General features: G+C 39.8%; 1 protein-coding gene across 3 annotated transcripts; it reads right to left on the minus strand.

The window, feature by feature from the left end:
• Positions 1-715: 715 nt before the first annotated feature.
• Positions 716-20285, minus strand: atp13a2 (ATPase cation transporting 13A2). Of its 3 annotated transcripts, none has more exons than XM_044125237.1 (29): positions 20163-20285; positions 15553-15611; positions 15043-15210; positions 14425-14483; positions 14267-14330; positions 14085-14164; positions 13764-13841; positions 13614-13683; positions 12148-12282; positions 11993-12059; positions 11455-11586; positions 11142-11303; positions 10144-10254; positions 10021-10067; positions 9758-9946; positions 9467-9673; positions 8908-9018; positions 6477-6633; positions 6275-6386; positions 6073-6197; positions 4168-4349; positions 3906-3998; positions 3738-3817; positions 3340-3492; positions 3112-3208; positions 2179-2402; positions 1880-2031; positions 1593-1765; positions 716-989 (listed from the first exon to the last, which is right to left on the minus strand). In XM_044125237.1, exons 2-29 carry the CDS (start codon positions 15553-15555, stop codon positions 822-824), a joined length of 3399 nt encoding a protein of 1132 aa, XP_043981172.1. In that variant the 5' UTR covers positions 15556-15611; positions 20163-20285; the 3' UTR covers positions 716-821. The 3 variants fall into 3 exon arrangements, with proteins under 3 accessions (XP_043981172.1, XP_043981164.1, XP_043981181.1); XM_044125229.1 differs by lacking the exon at positions 20163-20285 and adding an exon at positions 19955-20110; XM_044125246.1 differs by lacking the exon at positions 20163-20285 and adding an exon at positions 18162-18332.
• Positions 20286-20426: the final 141 nt, after the last annotated feature.

Here is a 20426-nt window from a genome sequence, read left to right on the forward strand (position 1 = left end):
GACATGTGAAGCCCACCAAGTCATGTCTGCATGTTTGCAGTTAGCAGTCACCCCACTGTTGCCCACTCAGCAACTTTTTGGCCATATTTAGCAGCATTTCAGACAAAAACAAATTTGTATCGGCCAAAATCGGAATCGGCAGGTCAGAATCGATTGAAATCGATTCTGACCTGGAGCAGTACATCATCATGGCAGTGATGATGTACTGACTGCAGAAAACTACAGTCGGTGCACTCCTACAATTTGCTAAATGCCACAATAATAGAATGTCAGATTTATTAATGTCTCCAAATCAGTTTTACAAAGTGATTGCTTGGTTTATATTCCTCCTAAATATTGAGCAAGCCATAACAAGACAGATTTTTCAGGGTAATAGTGCAAGTGTAGTTGATGACATTTTTCTAGTGGGTTGCATTTCTTGGACCACTCCATGCAGTTATGCAACAGTTGTCTCTGATCAGCTGGATGTCTACCAGTCCTTACAGACATTGATTGCTGAAAGGACTTCTTAAAGCATTTACGTCTTATTAATTTGGTTTAGAAAAACCTGCAAAATTGTTCAAGAAATTTTAGTTGACAAAATCTACTGGTAGAGTAGGAAAAGCTAAAGGGCTGAAACTGTGAAAATGTACTGAAATTTAAAAAAAACAACCTTTGCTTTATAAAGATGCTAGATTGTTAGCATTCTTAAACTTAGAACACCCAGACAAAGCCATACATAAAAATAGCTTTTATTTTTTTTTCAGGTAAACATTGCGTGGTTGTTCAGCGAGGGGATGCCGTTAAAGCTCAGGTGAGTCCAGAGTTTGGCCAGGTGAACGCTAGCTGACGGAGATGACTGTGCTGTTTGTGGGGGTCAGGGTTTCATCAAGTGGCGGCCATGATGGCGAGTCAGACAGCAGAGCCTTCAGACGTTTGTACTGCTTCTTGGACGGACGCCTCCCTCGCAGCAACCGGAGGCAGTTCAAAACACCCACATCTATCAGCAGCTGGAGGAGAAGAAGGAAACATTCATACGGATTAAAGCGTTGAGGTTTTTAGCTATTTTTTTTAATGTTCTTGGGACAGCCAGTTTTTTGTCTATTTTTTTTCTTCATGGGTTTTGCCAAAACAAAACGACATGTTGTAATCTTGTGCCAAGGCTGGTAAAAAGTCCAGAATAAAAAATAAAACTTTCAAAGTCCTAGAGAAAATCTAAAACCTTTTAGGTTACCAGACTACAAGTTCTGGTTATGTAGTCAAGTTCTACATGACCAGAACTTACATGACCAGAACTTTCTTCAGTTTTTCCATTCAGCTTCTGAAAAGCCTTTCTGATTAGTCTCCGTTTTGCTTTTTCATCAATTTTGGATGAATATCAATTGTTTCACAAAGTCACTCGTATGTCCAAAGTTACTGACGAACTTCCCTGTAATATGGTGCTCACATAATGCTGAGTTTTAAAAAAATATTTCTGCAGACCGATAGCTTTCCGCAATAAAATCAAAAGATGCAAATATCCTGTCAAGAAACTGGGACATCTCAATGTTAGCTTTGTTTTACTAGACCAAAAGGTACTTGGTGTGTTTTTGCAGTGTAGAGTGTTGACTTACCTCTACCACAAAACACATCAGGAGATTGAGAGCTGCCATGGCAACGAGCAGCATCTTAAAGTTCATGTCGTTGAAGTCGTACAGTTTGAATATTCTCCTGAGGAAAGGACCCGGATACAACACCAGAGAGGTCACCACGGAAAAGTGGATCAGCAGCAGGCAGAGGAAGATCACTGGAAGGAAGAACAATCATTTAAGAACACGGTAAGAAAGAACAACAAGGTTAAAGAAGTCGAAACTATTAACTTCCTCTGTCTTATCATTCCTGAACTTCTTTGCTGACTCACCATTATGATAGAGAGGTTTCTTATGAGGAAAGCTCTTGGTGACTATCACTGCCATGATGATGTACTGGTAAGCCGACAAGGCAAACACTGACGTGTTCTCCATGTTGGGCAGGTTTTCTGCTCCAAATACTGTTGAATTTAGAGGAATATACCTAAATAAAAAAACAACACAATATTTATAAAACAAACTTTAAGTGTGAATCAAATGTTGACTCCTTGGAAATGTGTAAATATTGTCCTCAATGCAGAAAAAAAACCCTCCAAAACAAAACACATTTTAATAGGTGACAATGGCTAACCATTCTTGCGTGGTGGTGATGAAGAATGCAGCTAGCTGGCCCAGAACGATGGTGCAGGTGTGAATGAAGAGGCTGCCAAACACGGGCAGGGCCAGCAGGCTGGCCGGAGGTCTGCAGGGATGCAGCTCCTCACTGGGACCTCCCCTCCCCATCACGATGGCCAGCAGGGTCACCAGGAACAAATCACAGAACAGGAACTGCAGGTCAGCCATGGTTGTCTTCACCTGCAGGCAAAAGGCAACACATCCGTTGAATTGTAACATAATGTCATTTGAAAATCTGAGACCGCATCTAGGATTGCCCCGGGTTTAATTCTCGAGCTATATTTAATCTTATATTTACCCTGTTTTGTTTGTTTTGTATTTATTAGGCTCTAGTGACCTTCATTCAGAAGTAAATAGACAGGAAAAAAAAAGGGGGGAAAGAGAAAGGGAGGAAATGCCCAGAGATCAGGAATTGAACCCAGAACAATTATGATGAGGACTACAACCTCTGCACATGCTGCTGAGTCAAATATTACAAATATTTGATGAATGACGGAAAAATATGGCTGGCCTCATACGTATTTTTCCGTCATTCATCAAATATTTTCTGCTTTTGTTTAATTGAATGTTTTACTAGTATATGAATTATGCTAAACAAATAAACTGTATCGAGCATAAAAAACATTTTAAAGTAAGCAATGCTTTTTAAATTTGTAGAAATATGAATATGAACATGAAATCTTATGATTTCAGGAAATGAAAGTTATACAAATACACACAGAACCACAAACAGGGACAACATTAGAGAACATATGCATGCAAAAATGTATTTTGTTCATTAAATTGTGAAAGACAATAGTAAAGAAAACAAGGAAAATATGAGACCTGGATCAAAGTTTTCACTGAAATTACAATAAGTAAAAAGAGGAGTTTCTTCGTTGCAACTCACTGTGTTCAGGATGAGGACGGAGCAGAACTGGATGAGGCTGTAAAGCGCCATGTACCTGAAGAGACTGAAGGACGTAACAAGAGAACATCTGCCCTCTCTGCAAAAGAAATAACATAAAAATGATTCATCTTCTACTGCCGCTACAAACGAAGGGTTTGTTTTTATTTCATTTTATTTTAAAGAGCTCATCCTCCGTTTCTCATCTGACTCCTTCCTCTAGATCCTCACCTGATCAGCAGTGGGACACAGCTGATGTTTTCCGTCTTTGAGGTGAACGGCGACGCGACCGACGCCTCGGCCTCGGACAGGGAAACCCCGACGTCGGCAGCTCTCAGGGCCCCGCAGTCGTTGGCCCCGTCCCCGCACATGCCTACTCGATAGCTGCCGGAAAATTCATTATGAAACATACATTATGACGCACTGTCAGCACGTTTCTGTCTAAGTTTAAACTGGCTTCATCTGAGCGACACAAAAAAAAATACTTTCAGCCTCAACATAAATCTATACCAATCGATATATTGCAGCAGTGCAACAATTACACAAAAAATTTTTTCCATTTTAATCGTATTTTTCCCTTTTATTACTCGTATTTTATTGTACGCGTTCAAAGGAAAACCTGGACTTACTTCAGTTTCTGCAGCTCCTTCACCAGCTGGGTTTTCTGGTCGGGAGCCATGCGCGCAAATACAGTGGCTTTCATCAACACCTGCAAAAGTGTGCGGCCATGTCCTCCCTGGATTAATGAGTTCTATTATCGGGAGAGCTTTCTGCACACATTATAAAGTTTTTACTACCTTCGGAAGATATTCAGGGAAGTGGTCGCAGAGGGCGGCGAAGGACTTCCCGTTTATAGCGAAATGGTAGTCGACCCCAGCCTGGTACAGACCCTGGAGGATTAATGGTGAAAAGGAAAACACTACAGATACAAGAAGTGCAGTTTGCATAATTTCGTGTCATTGTGTGTACTAACGTTCATCCATGAGGTTCTGACTCAAAGATTGATTAAAAATCAGAGCGCTACACATGAAATATGATATCACCGAATTTTGAACTGACCTGATTAATGTCGTTTGCGGGGCTTTGGGCAGCAGCAGGAGTCCCACCATCTTCTACACTGAACCTCAAACTGGGCACCGATTCGGCAGAGTGGGGTGTTGCGATGACAAAAATCACCTTCTCATCAGATCTCACCATCCTGCAGCTCTTTGCCACATTCACTGCTGTTAGAATATTGTCCCCTGTGTGATAAAGGACAGAGACCCCATGATGAAATAATCCAATTCTAAAATGCAGCATTGTGTCATTCATACCACTTTTTCAGATTTGATGTTTTGGTGATACAGCCATAAACTGTGACATATTAAATACAAGGATTTAATGTGAGACCGACACAAGGCATTGCAAAATCAGTCGAAGAGAAGGAGAACCAAACATGAATCTGTTTTGATCCATGTCAGTCTGCTCTGTCAGTGAAGTGCACAGACGGACGGAGCAGAGCAGAGAGAGAGGTGGTAGAGAGGCGGTCGCGTTGCATGAAGCAGTAACATTGGAGAGGTCAGGTAAAGGTAATTTTATTTATATTGCACATTTTCAGCAACAAGGCAATACAAAGTGCTTTACATGTTGATCCAAAGTATATAAACTAGAAACTCCTATTCAAGGAATGGAAGAAAAGTATAAGTATTCTCTGGACTTTCTAAGTGTGCTCTAAATTTGTAAAAGTAATGAGTACTCCACAGTTTCTAAGTAATAATAAAAGCTAAATGTTCCTGTTCTGGAACAATTTTTCTGGATTCCAAGTTTGTTCTAATTGATTTTCTGGATTAAAAGTGAGAACTCCAGAGTTTCTAACAAAATAAAATAAAAAAGAGGAAAGGACACATTAGGGCAAATGGCAACATTCAGACAAAACAAAGGGCAAAACAAAGACAGGTGAAGGCGGTGACATCACATGAAACCACGTTGCTCTGCCTCCTGGCAGAAGTCCAATAAGATGTTGTTATCGAGGAATGTCCTTGTGAGCGCTCAGCTCCACAGCTGCATGGATAACAGGAGGGGTGAGGTGGGAAGGAGCGTTCTGTTTACATATCTTCAAGGAGATTGGAAATACGCAGCCCTTCCAAGGCAACACAGGGAATCCAATACAGACACAGAATGTATTATGTCAGGTAGATTATAAATTTCAATTTTCCCTAAAGTCTGTTTGATACATCTCAGTTCCCAGTTATCCAAATTTGTTTGGTCGTTCCACTGAGCCGAAACTAGCAACTTCTCTAAAATCAATTCCATCCCGTTAGTGAGTTTTGGAGTCCTCAGCTGGGCTGCGAGTCTCAGCAAGACTCACATCCAACTTGCATCTCTGTCCACACCAACAGTCTGAGTGTTTGCTACAAATTTGTCGATAAGCCAGGTATCTGCAAGCTCAGAACAGCAGAAATCCTGTTATCATGAATAAATCCGGGGTGTATCCCACCGGGTGTCTCCCCGCAGGACAAGAGGGCTGTCCTGTGTCCAGTCTTCTTGTCAAGAAAATTTGATCAATTACATTGAGAGACTGGTTGAATGAATTTGTAGATTTATGGATCTGGTCAAAGAAAGGCTCCAAAAATATAAAAAAAAAAGACAGGACAAAAACAGAGCAACCAGGACAGGCGTGGGCAGAGAGGGAGCAACTTGTAGGCTAGTTTTTGGCTTATTTCAGGAGCACTAAGATATTTGAACTAGACTGACCAAGAACACCTGGCATGATTTTGTGTTTTTACGGTGCTACCATTTGCTTTGTGTTCGTCTCTCATATAAAATCTCAAATACAGTGACATTTTTGGATGTATCAGCCCAAGATCTGGAAAATTTAAAGGGGTATGAATACTTTTGTATGGCAGTACTTAAGAGCAATGAAACACATTCTCAGTTAAAAACAAGGAACTCTAAGGAGTAGGAAGGCTGTGAACACAATCTCACCAGTGATCATAACACTGCGAATGTGAGCGAGTGTCAGGGTGTCGATGACCTCTGAACTCTCTGGTTTCACCAGGTTCTTCATCATCAACAAGCCCAGGAACTGCATTTCTGTCTCCACTTCCTCCCTGCACACCAACAAAGAGTTGCCTTCAGATATAGAGCAACTTGACTGAATCTGAAAAAGAGATTTTGTTCTTCTCACCGTTCGATGTTCAATAAGTCAGAGTTGACATCTACTGGTTTACAGGCGAGTGCCAGAACCCTGAGGCCTTCACTGGAGACGCTACGCAGCGTGCCAGAGAACTGAACTGGAACTGGAAAAGACAAAATCATCCCGTTTTCGTCTTTAGTTCATTAGAAAAGCGGCAGAAGCTGATCGATGCATGTCGACTGGAAGGACGAACCTGTATCAGGGCGACAGAGGCTAGCCACCATCTCTGGGGAACCTTTGAGGAAAGCCAGAGCAGAGCGTCCCCCGTGGGCCACCGTCAACACACTCATCCTCTGCAAGGCCGAGGAGAAGGGAAACCTCTTGACGATGGCAACCGCCTCACTGGAGTACTGATGGCAGAACAGGAAACGAGAAAATAACGCATGGCTACTTAAAAATCCCCCGTTAAAACATTCTTAAAATAAAATGATTGTTTAATCTGTCTTAATAGGTGTTTAAACCTGACAATTATTAGATTTTATAATGAAGCTTCTTGCTTTTATTTGCAGTGGGTCGTTACTTTGTATGGTCCTACAGTGAAAAGGAGGATTAAAAAAATGTACATTAATCAAATAAATTACTTGATTACACCATATAAACATTATTCCAACCTCCAATGAAATAGTGTACAAAGCCAATAAACAAAACTAGAACATGATGATTCATAATGGATGCCTAGATGTCTGTGGAAATACGAGAAAACAAGAACGGTTCTTGTCTGACTGCTTTGTGCCAAGTGTAAAGCTTGGTGGAGGGGGAGTTATGATGTGGGAAAGGAACTTTCACTGGAGCTACTTCCAGTGATGCTTCAGCACACTGAGACATTTTGGACAATTTCATTCTCCAAACTTTGTGGCAACAGTTTGGAGCTGGGCCCTTCCTCTTCCAACATGACTGTGCACCAATGCAGAAAGCAAGATCCATGAAAACATGGATGGAAGAGTCTGCTGTGGATGAACTTGATTGGCCAGCAGAGTCCTGACCTCAAGCCTAGAGAACACCTTTGGGATGAATTAGAACGGAGACTGAGAGCCAGGCCTTCTCGTCCAACATCAGTATGTGACCTCACAAATACGCTTCTGGAAGAACAGTCACAAATCTCCATAATCACTCCTGAACCTTGTGGATGTTCTTCACAGAAGAGTTGAAGCTGTTCCAGCTGCAAAGGGAGGAACAACGTCATTCTGAACCATAAGTACTGGGAATCAGACGTCACTTTAGCTCTTATGTGTTGCTGTTGTATCAACCTTCCAGACCTCTCAGGTCTTCTGGTTCTGGTTCTGCTCTGCATCCCCAGAACCAGAACCAAACGAGGAGAAGCAGCATTCAGCATTTATGCACCACAAATCTGGAACAAACTTCCAGAGAACTGTAAAACAGCTGAAACACTGACTTCCTTTAAATCTCAACTAAAAACCCATTTGTTTAGAGTTGTATTTGAAACGTAATAAATTGCAAATTTATTGACGGAACCGGACTTGGTGTTCTGTTTTGATCGTTGATTCTATGTTGCATTGTGTTTCTGTGTTTGATTTGATGTAAAACACTTTGAAATGCCTTGCTGCTGAAATGTGCTATACAAGTAAAATTTGATTGATTGATTGATTGATGATATGTGAGTCAAGGCAGGTGGGCAAATACTTTTGGCAATATAGTGTGGCTTCCTCCACGTAGAACCACACTGAGCTCTCTTCTGAACTTGTTAGAGATATTTCAGACCAAACTATAAAACTTGTTGGTTGCTAACAGCTTGTAGTAAATAAATGACAACAACTTATTGAAGTTACTTCCACATTTCCAGCAAGGATATTAACCTCAGAGTTCTATCTAACTTGGAAGAAGTCATGAGGGTGTCCTGATGTTGGGGAGTTTGAAGGGTAAAATTGATAGCTTAGAATAATTCATGGTGTGCTTCAGTACAGGCACTTGAAATAACTTATTAAGTCATGAAATAATTATATCTAGTTTTCAAAATGAAATCGCTTAACTAAGACAGATGTAATTAATTCTATATTTAATCAATTCTTACTGTAACCACTTCAAGTTTTAAAAAATGAATGACATTTAAAACATTAAATTTGGTATTCTTCACTCTTCATAGAACAAGAAGGGGAAGACAATATAACTGAAACAGACTAAGACTTTTCAACATAACAGCTTAAAAAGAGAAGAAAAAAATAGGATAGGAAATAAATATTGTTATTCCTCCCCTCTAATTGTTTTATTAGATGTTTCTATAATTATGTGACCCATGTTGACACATTATGCTTCCTGCTTTTAGCTTTTATTGATGCCGATCCTTGAGGCGATGAAGCCAGGTGATAATCACCATAGTTCCTGAACGCCTCAGAGATCCTGCTTTAACCAGACTGGGTGTGTTGTCAAAGATAAACACTATCTAGTTTATTTTAGAGTTGAGAAGCTGGTTCAATAAATTGTTATGAGAGCACACAGTGATGTGACTCTGAGCCACGTCAGTGTGGTTTGTATAAATCATTAACATGTAGCTGCAGTTGAATGAGAAAGTCTCTCTTGCACAAAATGAGATACAAATAAACGTGAAAATTTATGGTATGTTTTAAGAATAAAATTGGTTATTTTGACAACATTACGGAGACACTCACCGTTCCCTGAGCTTGAGGCCTTTGAGTTGGAGGTTTCATAACAGCCAAAACTTTGTGACCTCCAAATGTAGAGTGAGCAGCATCTCCGTCTCCCTCTGGCTCTTGGAGAGTCTGAGGATTAAGGAAAACAAAAATACTGACTTTCACAATGATGCATTTATTTATTTTTTTAACTTATTTTCAAATTTAGGGCTTTTAATCAAACATTAGTTTGCAGTTTGTATATCAAGCACTTCAGCTTCTATGCACCACAAATCTGGAACAAACTTCCAGAAAACTGCAATACTGCTGAAACACAGAGTTCCTTAGAATCAAGGCTAAAACCCCCACCTGTTCAGAGATAACTTTGACTTTAGGTAAACGAAGCATTGATCAACATATCTGGTATGTATTTTCTTGATGATGGCATTTCACTAAATAAAATGTGTATTGCTTGTTTCATAATTAGTTACTGTACTATGATTTTAGAATGTAAAGCATTCCTAACACCTCATTGAAATTCAAGCGTTACCGATGATTTCAACCCAGAATAAAGATCATAAGGTGTACAGTATCATACCCAGCCACTAGACTCCACCATTTTGAGCTCCAAGGGGTCTCCAAGGGGCTCACCCTGCAGCAGGGTAACTGTGTGACAGCAGGCCAGTGCAGCCCTCATGTCTCCTGGTGGCAGTAGTGTGGGGTCAGGGACCAGTTCTGAGAAGCCAGCAGGTCCACTTTCCAACACCCCCCACATATCCAGACCCTCCTCTGTCAGCGTTCCAGTCTGTGGAAAACAGATTTACTCCAAGTAAGCCATCGGCATTAGTTTACTCCCCATAAACGACCAGGTATTAGCTTCCAGCCTCACCTTATCGAAGCAGAACACAGACACCTTGCCGCAGATGTTGATTCGTGGAGGGCTGATGCAGAAGATGCCCCGCTTCTTGAGCCTGCTCTGGGCGTAAATAGTTCCCGTGGTGATGGCGGCAGGCAGGGCGGGAGGCACCGCGATGGTCACGACGTCCAGGCTTCTGATAATTAACTGCAGCCAGGTCACCTGGACACACACACCCAGCAGTGTTAACCCTCCACACATTAACTGCCAGGCCAGAAAACACACGGAGCACTTACATTGGTTCTGAAGAGGATCACAAAAATGTAAATGGTACCGATGAAAGCTGGAGAAAATGTAGGAAAATATTAGAAAACTGGAAACACAGTTAGAGAGATAGTGAAGTCCCGGCTATGGCTCACCGATCACAGCGAGAATGAGCAGGAACTTCATGGCATCTTTGTAGAAGCGGAAGTTGATAGGCTGAGGGTATAAAATAGAGCTGACCAGGTTACCCTTGGCTGTGAAAAACCCTGCAGCAGAAACACAAAGAGCAGAACTGGTCTGATTTGGAAAGCAGTGACAAAAAAAGTAGCTTTTTTTTTTTTAGGTTAATGCAACATCTGTAACTTTGGTGCCAAAAAATAAGTGATGCATATATTTATTTTTAATAAAATGCTGTACGTTGACAGCACAACATGTACGTCTGCATCCTCCTGAACAAATAATTCAGGATTTCTGTAACCGAGGTTCAGTTAAAAGATTTTATTCATATGATATCAGAGCAGCATTGATTGGAGCAGTCACCAATCAGACAGCTCAGTAGACTAGGTTCCAATATACTTGTTATATTTTCAGCTGCTGTGGTTCGCTTTCACACTGCACTGTCAAAAGAACCAAACCCTTTGAACAACCTGGTTTTTTGCCTTTGAGGAACAGATGATGGGGAAACAACAAAATAGGTGGAACTTCGTTCTCTGCAAAATGTAAACAAAAATGGAGTGGTGCCAGATTTTAGGATCATAGAATTTCTCTTTTGTCTTTGGCCAAAGACCACAAGCCATTTCTCCTGCTAGCGGTAGACTCGAACGTTTGTGTTGGTTGTATTTACCCAGAATGGCCTACTTTAGTCCACTTCCTGTTTCTGGAGCAGTCTCTGGTCCACCTGCATCCACATATCCACTCGAACCGCACCAGAGTTCACTTCAACCAAAACGAAACCTAGTGGAAGTCTGGTTTGGTTTTGGTCTTTTTTTACGCTAGCTATTAGCTTCAGGCTCAAGAGCCAACTACTCTGGATCCATAAGAAACAAAAGTTGTCAAGAAATCAAGCTGGAACCTTGTGAGGTTCTTCATAGAACCTCACTTCAACATTTCTGAACTATCCCTTTAATTTTCTATCTACAGGCCTCCTACCAACCGGTGCTTGTGACCACAGCAACAGCGCCGCTTCCTCCTGGCCGTCCCCCTTTAGCCTGAATGATGTGGGTGCCGCAGAAAACGGTGTGCCTGCGCTCAGTCTCTGAGCTGTAGGTCCTGTCTGCAGCTGGGAGGGGGGTTTTCAGCACTGGAACACTTTCCCCTGAAATCAAAAATGTTTTACAGACGATTTAAGCACAGGAAAAAACTAAAATGACACAGGTAACCTAGCAACCCATAGAAACTCGTATACCAAGTAGACTTGGAGACAGTAACTCATTAAGGTACCCTTAGGTTTTCGTGACTCTGGTTACCTGTGAGCATGCTCTCGTTGACCAGACACTCCCCGGCCAGCAGGGCGGCGTCACAGGGCAGCACCAGGCCTTCCTGAGGGATGACCAGACAGTCACCAGGGACCAGCTCCTCAGAGCTCACACAATCTTCCTCTGAGAGAAAAGAAAACCGTTGATGTTATTAATTAAAGCATGAGGGGAAATAAACATCTAAGGGACAATTGTGGCCCTTTTGTGCTATTATTATAAGGTTTTATTGTGTGGAAACAATGTTGCTCATAAGAAAACCTAAAAATGCAGCGACGGTAATAAAAAATAAAAAAAACGTTGATCCTAACCCTCCAGTAAAACTTGTGAAACCATCCATCCATTTTTATTTGAGACCCAAACATAAATCCATAAACCTTTTCACAAAGCATTTGATTCATAAAATGATATATTTTAGTTTACGAGTCACATGATAAGCAGGCCCAGCATTGTTATTCCACAAAAAAAAAAAAATCCTGCATCCATTTTTTTAGTAAAGGAAGTAAGTCATATGGGAAAACATAAGACTTGCCTCCCGAGTCTCTGCGTATTGTGACATTTGTAATGAACCGAGCCATGTTGCGAAGAGTAATACTTTGCTGTGGAGCAAGAAAAAAAAAAGAAAGTTGTATTTAGAAATCAGGTTAAGACATCAAATTGAATGAATGTTTCCCACTGAAGGCTCACCTTTCGAATTTCATACAGTGAGATACTGATGGAGATGACTGAGATAATAAATATGCATAAAGCATAGTAATAATACTCATCAATGCTCCACAGGGTGATGCTGAACACCTGAAATATGTAAAAAGGGTTGAGGACCTGCAGGATCGAAAACAGAGAAAAGAAATTAGATTTTGAAATATTGACTAAAAACAAAACTGGATTTATATTTTAAATTGTTACTTATCCAACTTCAATTCACAAAATCTGAAGTTGACTAATACTATGCTTATTTTTTCCAAAATCAAGTTTATCTGAAAAAAAAATTTCTTCAGTGCAGAGAAAACCATTTTAATGTTTTAGCTTTACATGGACTGGAGATTCAATACAGTTTGTTTCTCTGTTCTAACATACTTATTGTTTAAAGTCATTTTAATGTTTATATATGCACACACCGCTGGCCATAATATACAATTTTATTCAATGTATTTGTACTTAATGTTATACTATAAGAAGTTAATACTGGCCAATGATTAATTTTTTACTGATGTACCAACTAACTATAAAGCAATACATTTAATCCCATCAAGAGGAAGTGAGAACACCACCTGCTGCAGCTTTGCTTTCAAGCATTGGTATTCATTTTTGTTAACTACCAGACTGTATTTACTGAAAGCAGCTCAAGATTGTTACGTAGCATCGTCAGGGCCGGCCTAAGCCTCTCTGGGGCCCTTTGTGAAATTTGGTTTTGGGGCCCTCTAGTTCTGCTAACAATGTGGACTGGCTGCAATCGACAGTCAGACGATCAGATCATTTGCACGCCTGCAATAAATTTATTGCATCTCTGACAGTGCTGTTTACATCATATCCTATACCATATACTCCATAGGATATGTTTATATCGGCCAGCCATTTTCCTTAAATTTGGGGGACTGATAATCGGCCGATACTTACATGTGAAGCTGATATTGTCCCCCAATCTTATCTACCTCAGCAAAGGTTTAAAAATCCCCCACTGTCCTCTTCTGCTCTGCAGTGAGAGGTTTGACTGACAGACCAGCCCTCCAGGTCATGTCTGTACGTTTGCACTTAAACGTACAGACAGCAAGAAAGTTGCTGTCTGCTACTTTCCTGCTATATTTAGCAATAATTCAGACAAAAAAAAAAAAAATAAAATTGATGTTGGCCAAAATCTAAATTGGCAGGTCAGGCTTTTTAAGGATTGGTAATCTGTGAACAGTCAGTTCCATAAGAAAAAACCTACATAGCCCCAACAAAATATAAGACCTTTAATTAATTATTTGAGGTCAATTTAAATTTTTTTAATGGATTTAAGACATTTAAGGCCTTCCTTTTAGATTCATGGATTTAAAACTTAAATTACTAAAGTTGCTGGCTATAAATAGAGTAAAGTTTGTAGCATTTTTTCCCCATTTAGAAATTATGCTCATGTGTGTAAAATCGATTGTGATTTCATTCTCCCAACTCACTTCCTCAAACAGTAGCCTCACGTAAGACTTTACAGGCACATCAATAATGTTGGCCCCAAACATGCTTCTCCTGAAAGAAAACACACAAATAAAATCAATCAGAAATTCCCTCTGAGTTTAAAACATCTCCAACTGAGCATCTCGTTCTACCTCCAGCTCTGCTCTTGAGGACTCAACCCGTTTTGGAAGCCATACAAGTCTTTGCAAGTCCAGTCCTCATTGAGGACACTGAAGACAGGAGACAAAATGTTTTACAAAGGAGGAAACATCCCATTCAAAATATTCTTCCTAAAGTAGAAATGCACGTGTTTAGGTTTTTATCTCTTTTCTGGTTTATTTAAAATACAGTAAAACCATCAAACATGCTGTTGAGATGCACTGAGGATATAGTACTTTTGTGTATATAACACTTACAATACAGTTGTGTTCAGAAAACTCTTTATAAGGTTGAGCAGTTTTTATTTTCAATACCTAACACGACAGAAAGCTCCCTTCCTGTCCAACCAGACGTAACGAAGCCCCTCATACAAGTAGTAGCGCAGCAGCGTTTTCTGAAACGCAGCAAAAGCCACTGTAAGGCCTGGGCACAATCTCAATCTGGACATCACTTCATAAAAAATAAAATAAAATAGAATAACAACAACAAAGAGAACCTCCTCTCTGTGAAGCTGAACTGTATCTCTCCACTCCTCCTCGAGCTGCCCCAGCAGATCCAAGCTGGAGGGAACAACTGAGTCAGCAGAGTTCTGCATGTTTCCTTACTGTCCTTTCAGCAGAAAGTTGGAAGATGGAGAAGCACACAGCTGCTTACCTTCCCGCCTCCATCTCCTCCGTGAGCACCTCCACAACATGCTGCTGGCCAAAACTGTCCTGACGGAAAATAGCACATAAATAAATCAGCAATTTTTTATTTATTTTTTTTGAGCAAATCTGGCGGACATTACTTCTTCATTTAGTATGAAAATGATCAGATTAACCGACAACATCAGGAAACTCGAATAGGTGTGACGACAGAGTACAAATTGTACAGAAGTATTCATACTTTGATATTTCTCGGGTTTATTTCTCATTTTCACAACCACAAACTCCAGTGAATCTTATTGATATTTTATGTGACGTTTGTGTGCGTGTGTGTGTGTGTGTGTGTGTGTGCGTGTGTGTGTGTGTGTGTGTGCGTGTGTGCAATGTTAAAATAAAGAGAAAAAAAGAGCGGTGGGGCAAAAGGTTAAAAGGGACAAAGGGAGATGAGAATAGAGGAGAGTGAGAAGGATAAAGAGAATACAAGAAAACACAAGGGGATGGTTTCCAACCACAACACAAGTCTGTGGTTGTAACATGAAAAAAATTCAACCGCAATGAATACATTAGAAACTCTAAACAACAGCTATAACATTGGCTTAACTTGCACACATTGCCTTCATTTCCTCACTCTTAGCAGCAGAATATCTGCCAAAGCCAGAGGGCAGGATCGGCAGCGTGCGAGGACGGCGAGCCGCGGCCGCCAGTGAAACACAATCAGAAGGAGGCCCAAGGTCAGCAGGGCCACCAGACGACACAACCACACCCGCCAGCGCACCCACTTATACCCCTGCACGTCCTGAGGGAGAAGAGCCAGAGAGTCTATTCAAGAGCACATGATCAAGTTCATTTACAGGCGTTAATGACTAAAATCCCTGTTAAAAGATCAGAAACAACAACCCAGGACATATTTTACAAAGGCCAGAATTAAATCCAGATCTGCAACAATGTCAACTAACAGTGGCGATGAACTTTTAGCTTTTCTTTTTGAGTTGCAAGATCAAAAAAATATAAATAAAAATCAGAACAACCTGGCAGTGGCTGGTTCAGATGGTTATAATAAAAGTAGGTGCAAAAGAAAATATTTTACAAATCTAATCTGTCAAGGTTAGTTTAGCAGAACTGAAGAAGTTTATCTTACCATGTGTGAGTCTGGTGGATAGGATGGAGGGAGTCCGCTCTGCGGATCCACAACACTACCTGTGGGACAGGACATGAAGAAATCTCCATCACAGCACTACAAGTTAGCAGTAGAACAATACGAGGTTGAGTATTTTATTACTGATTAATCAGGCGATTAATTTATTATTTGGATTTTTTTTTTTTTTTATTGGTACATTCTGCAGATTTGACATGCAACATTAGAAATACTTTAAAAGATGCAAACACATAATTGCATTGCTTTTTTTAAATAAGAAAACAAACATTTTATTGCATAGAGTGCAATATCGAAACAGCTTTAGTGTACACTTGATTATTTGTAGCAAATGATGCATCTGCAGCTGAAAAAGTACGTTGAAGATCAACATGTGAAGCTCAGCTCTTTCTGCTGGACTTAATCAACCAATCAATAATTTGATGGCAAAAGGTGCTTGATAGGGGTTTTTTGTGTAACTTTTCTAACTTTTATTTATTTATTTTGATTCCATAGATCTAATTTCTTTTCCATTTTTGTCTCATTTTCTTTGTCCTATAGAAGAGAATATGAGAGATGAGCTGTCCTATACCAAATGGCAACAATCCTGCTTTACAGCCGTCATCTTTGTCCAAATGGAGTCGCTTGTGTTCCTCTGGAATCTTCTCACAAAGTCTAGAAGAAATCCCCTAATTATCCTATACAGAACATGGGTGTGTAAGCCTCAGAGGTTTGTTACAGAACAGAAATGAACATACACTATGAAGCAGGTTTAGGTAACAACATGACACCGTAACCTTTATTATTAGTTATAAACTGTGTTTAGCAAGAAGATCGGTATTTTTACTGAGAAACCTAGTAGTGTTGTGGCTATTTATGTTGAATTCTTGTAAATTATAAATTTTAGCAATATAGTTTTTTCTTTAAAGTTAGAGTTAGTATATTCTAACTTTAGAAAATACTTGAGCTAGTTTTGGAAGCTAAGCCTGTAATGAATTACTGTCTTTGGAAATGATGTGAGTTCTTTGGTAACTTTTGGACCCTCCCATTACATTAAGAGATTAAGTACAGATCAAGAGGCATGGTTAAGAGATTTCTTTGTTTGTCAAATATCCATTGACAATGGGAAAAATGTTTTTTAAAACCAACTTTTGACCATTTTGAACTCGTAAGTTTGGATTAAGTTCATTTATGTTTACAAATAAGCTGTAAGAAATGGTCTGCTATTATTTTGTCTATATTTTTTGCCACAAGAAATGTGGAAAACACAGTAAACATACAGCAGACCAGATTGGACCAAACCTGAACTTTGTAGTCTTCATGCAAAGAATGAGAAAACTAACACTGAGCATCTGTCAGCTTGTGAACAAGCACAAGGACATGACATGGTTACTTTGTATGATTTGTGTTTGACTGACTTAGTCAGTGTTGTAACGTGTAGTCATCAAGAAACAGTTCAAAGCAATAATTGTCAAAAAATATGAAGAGCAGCCATGGACGGATCCCCGGCTACAATGATTGTTGTGGCTCCAGCCTCAGTATGTCCCAGCAGCTGGCGAACCAGTTTTTTCACTGTCAACGTCAAACTCATTCAAGAGGTCATACGACTCAGAGCTTTCTGACTGTCTGAGAGACTGAGAAAGCTGGGATATATGATCTGAACCCTGAATCTTACTGGAAAAGCACAAAGGCTGCACAAAGTACCAATACTGAAATGTAATATTGCTTATTAAAAGGCATCTGATGGGTCTCCGTTTACACCAGCTGGCATTTTTATGGGATCAGTTCCTTCTTTTCTGCAACATCCTGAGGGCTAAAAGTTTGAACTTTTCCAACTAGTGTCACATTCTGACGGCAAGATTTACAACAGAGACACAGCTGCACACAGAAGTGCCACCCTTTTCACAAATAATGTTTCCAACACAATATAACTTATATAAACGCCACTGTTTTTCTATTATGATAATTCCTTGTAAACCTAAAAGATAGTTGTGTATTCAATCCCAGCAGATCAACAGTTTCTGAAACCCTCACACTATCCCATCTGGCACCAATGCTACGGTCAAAGTCACCTAAATCCATTCCCTTTGCCTTTTTGATGCTCCGTTTAAACTTCACCACCGAGTTGCTGCCATGTGATTCACTAAAAGCAGGTACCCAATAAAGTGACCAGCGGGTGTGTGATTGATACGCAATAAAATAAGTCCCCTTTTTTTATTTATTATTATTAATTTAAGTCAGAAATGCTAAATTGGCTATTGTAGATGTTTAATCTATTATTTGAATGCGGCGATATAAAAACGCAGATTTAAACAGACCTTAAACAGAGAGCGGGGTCGCCGTGAACTTTTCCGGGGTCAGTAAACGCACCGCGGAGACAAATTCCTACTTTCGGGATACAAACAACCTCTAAAACTAAAAGAGAGAGATGACGCTGCTTAAAGTACACAGCTTCCCTAAAAGCGCTTACTGACGCAAAGCCTCATTAGGAAGAAATAAGCACGAGACGCCATAAATTGAAATTAACAAATATGTTTAACCGGATGCTTACTTCCGCCTCAAAGTATTGATAAAAAAAATACAACCTCCTTTAGGAAGGGAAAGAAACAACTTACTGTTAAAACGAGACTAAAGCAGACCCTTCCTCTTCTGAAAGCTACGAAATTTTTCAAGAGGCTGAAGCTGAAAAAGCCCACCGTTCAGCTGCGCTGCAGTTCCTGGCTTCAACACTGAAACACACTTGTTCAACCGGCTTGGGAGCAAATATCTGACGCCTGCCTTTCCCCCGATAAAAGAACCAAAGGAAATCACGGTGGACGGTATGCCGGACATGATAACTAGATAAAAAAAAAAAAAAAATTTAAAAAAAATGCATTCGACGTCATTTTTTTACTTTTTGTCACGTCAACAGAAACTGCACGTCACTAGAAGGTGTTGAGACAATAGAGTAACATACAGTTATATAACTGTTTAATTATAATTTCTATTCCATCAAAAACATCTTAGTCCGTCGTCATCGCAGCCAAGAGTCAACACCTAAAAATTAAATATATTGAATACCGAGTAATTATTAAGGAAGAGTTGGTGTAAAGGTCACAATGACACACTATACCTCAGTGCCTCCTCTTATGTTCGGCACGGGAAAACACTGGTATTTGCTATTTTATGCAAATACCAAAAATTATCTCAATGTTTATCAAGGCTGAGATTTTGAGCAAAAAAAGAAAAGGAAAAATTATCACATGTTCTCTCAGCCTCAACAAAGAAATTTGCAATCCCGATTTGCAGAGTTACCAGTCACAAAACACAACGTTTTAACCCCGCCAACCCCCAAGAGATAAAACAATAGCCCGATTCAGAGATCCAGCCACATCTGAAGGGAGAAAGGTTCTAAATATAACTTAATATGGCTTATACTGTTCAGTGAGGTGACGGCGAACACAGACTTTCAGTTTCCTTCTGAAACAAGATCATCATTACCACAGACTGAACTTTCAGCAGTTTTAAAAAAAGGGAAATATACCTTAGCAAACGATGAGACAGACACAAGACAGTCATCTCAGCTGAGAAAGCAAAAAACAAAAAAAAAACAAAAAAAACAACAAAAAAAAACCTCAAGTCCCGGAACAGCTCAACCCAACAGCCATAGCACTTTGGGTTAGCTTTAACTTGGCTGGTTTTAAATTCTGATTTCTCCATTTACACATTGGTGGTGAGCACCCAAACAAAGACTTTTGATATGTGGAAAAAAGAGGTTCTAATTTTTAAAACCTTGAAACTGAGCAACTAGGTAGTAGTAAGAGAAACTGCTAGAAGAATTGGTGCAATTTGGTAATAGTTTGGTCTTTAATACATCCTACTTTTATTTTTTAAGTGATAAAAAAAAAACTTTTTTAAGATGGAAAAAAACATAAAGTATACTTTAATAGCAACATTTTAATATGGAGCGCTATATGAATTATATGTTAGTGCTGAATTACACAATATTTACTCAATATAGCCATACTTCTGTTTGTAGTGGTAGTCAAAAAAAGTAAATCCAGAGACACTCAAGGATATTAAAAATTAAGTGATCGTGTTATTTTCCTTACTAATGTTATTATTAGCAATTTATGATTAAAGTATCAGCAAAGTCTGTAGATAATTTTAGCTTTATTATTGCATTGTGTAAACAAGGAAGACAGATAAATGTTTACTGAACGAAAACTTTTTTTGTTGTTGTTTACTTGCTTTATGTTTGTTTGTTTTCCTTCTTAAATCACACAAAGCTAACAGCAGATAAGTTGATAGTCGTTAACACACTGGAGTAGCAGCCCTGGCTGACTGTGTCTGAGGCTAGCGGCTAGCAGTCACATTATATCAGTTCCTCTGTGGAAGAAACAGCTAAATATCAGACGGAAACATTTACCCTGCTGGTACATCCTGTGGTCACGGTCAGAACCTCCACATGCTTCCTGAGAACCACAAACTGTCCTCTAATGGGAACAGGCGGCTGTTTCAAAACATGTATCTGAAGACACAGTTTGCACTCTCCTACGGCAAGCCGAATTGTCCAAAAGACACAAACACGCGTAACCAATCAACGAGCAAATAAGACAGTGGTCTTTTTAACATACCGGTCAAATCTCCCGTTTTGGCCGGGAAACCACCGCATTCTACCCCTCTGTCCCGGGGAGCACGTCCCACTCCTCCGACGGTAGTCACCCCCTGCCCTTACGGTACACCTGCGCTCCGTACCCCTCTTCTCTTCCCCCACCACCCCATACTTGACAGGTATGCATTTTAATCCAATTACAGCTAATTTGGAGACACGTTTGTCGCTCTTTTACAAAAAAATAAATGTTTTTATTATTTATTTGATATATATTTATTACATAGTA

Source organism: Gambusia affinis, linkage group LG01 (genome assembly GCF_019740435.1).
Source record: "Gambusia affinis linkage group LG01, SWU_Gaff_1.0, whole genome shotgun sequence".
Classification (NCBI taxonomy): Eukaryota; Metazoa; Chordata; class Actinopteri; order Cyprinodontiformes; family Poeciliidae; genus Gambusia; species Gambusia affinis.

Excerpts from the sequence above, each read along its gene's own strand:
- atp13a2 (XM_044125229.1), bottom strand. Across the intron at positions 10,255-11,141 it reads TGCTGTGGTCACAAGCACCG|GGTTTTTCACAGCCAAGGGT; the intron begins GTTGGTAGGAGG and ends TTTCTGCTGCAG. Across the intron at positions 4,350-6,072 it reads TCGCAGTGTTATGATCACTG|GGGACAATATTCTAACAGCA; the intron begins GTGAGATTGTGT and ends TTTATCACACAG.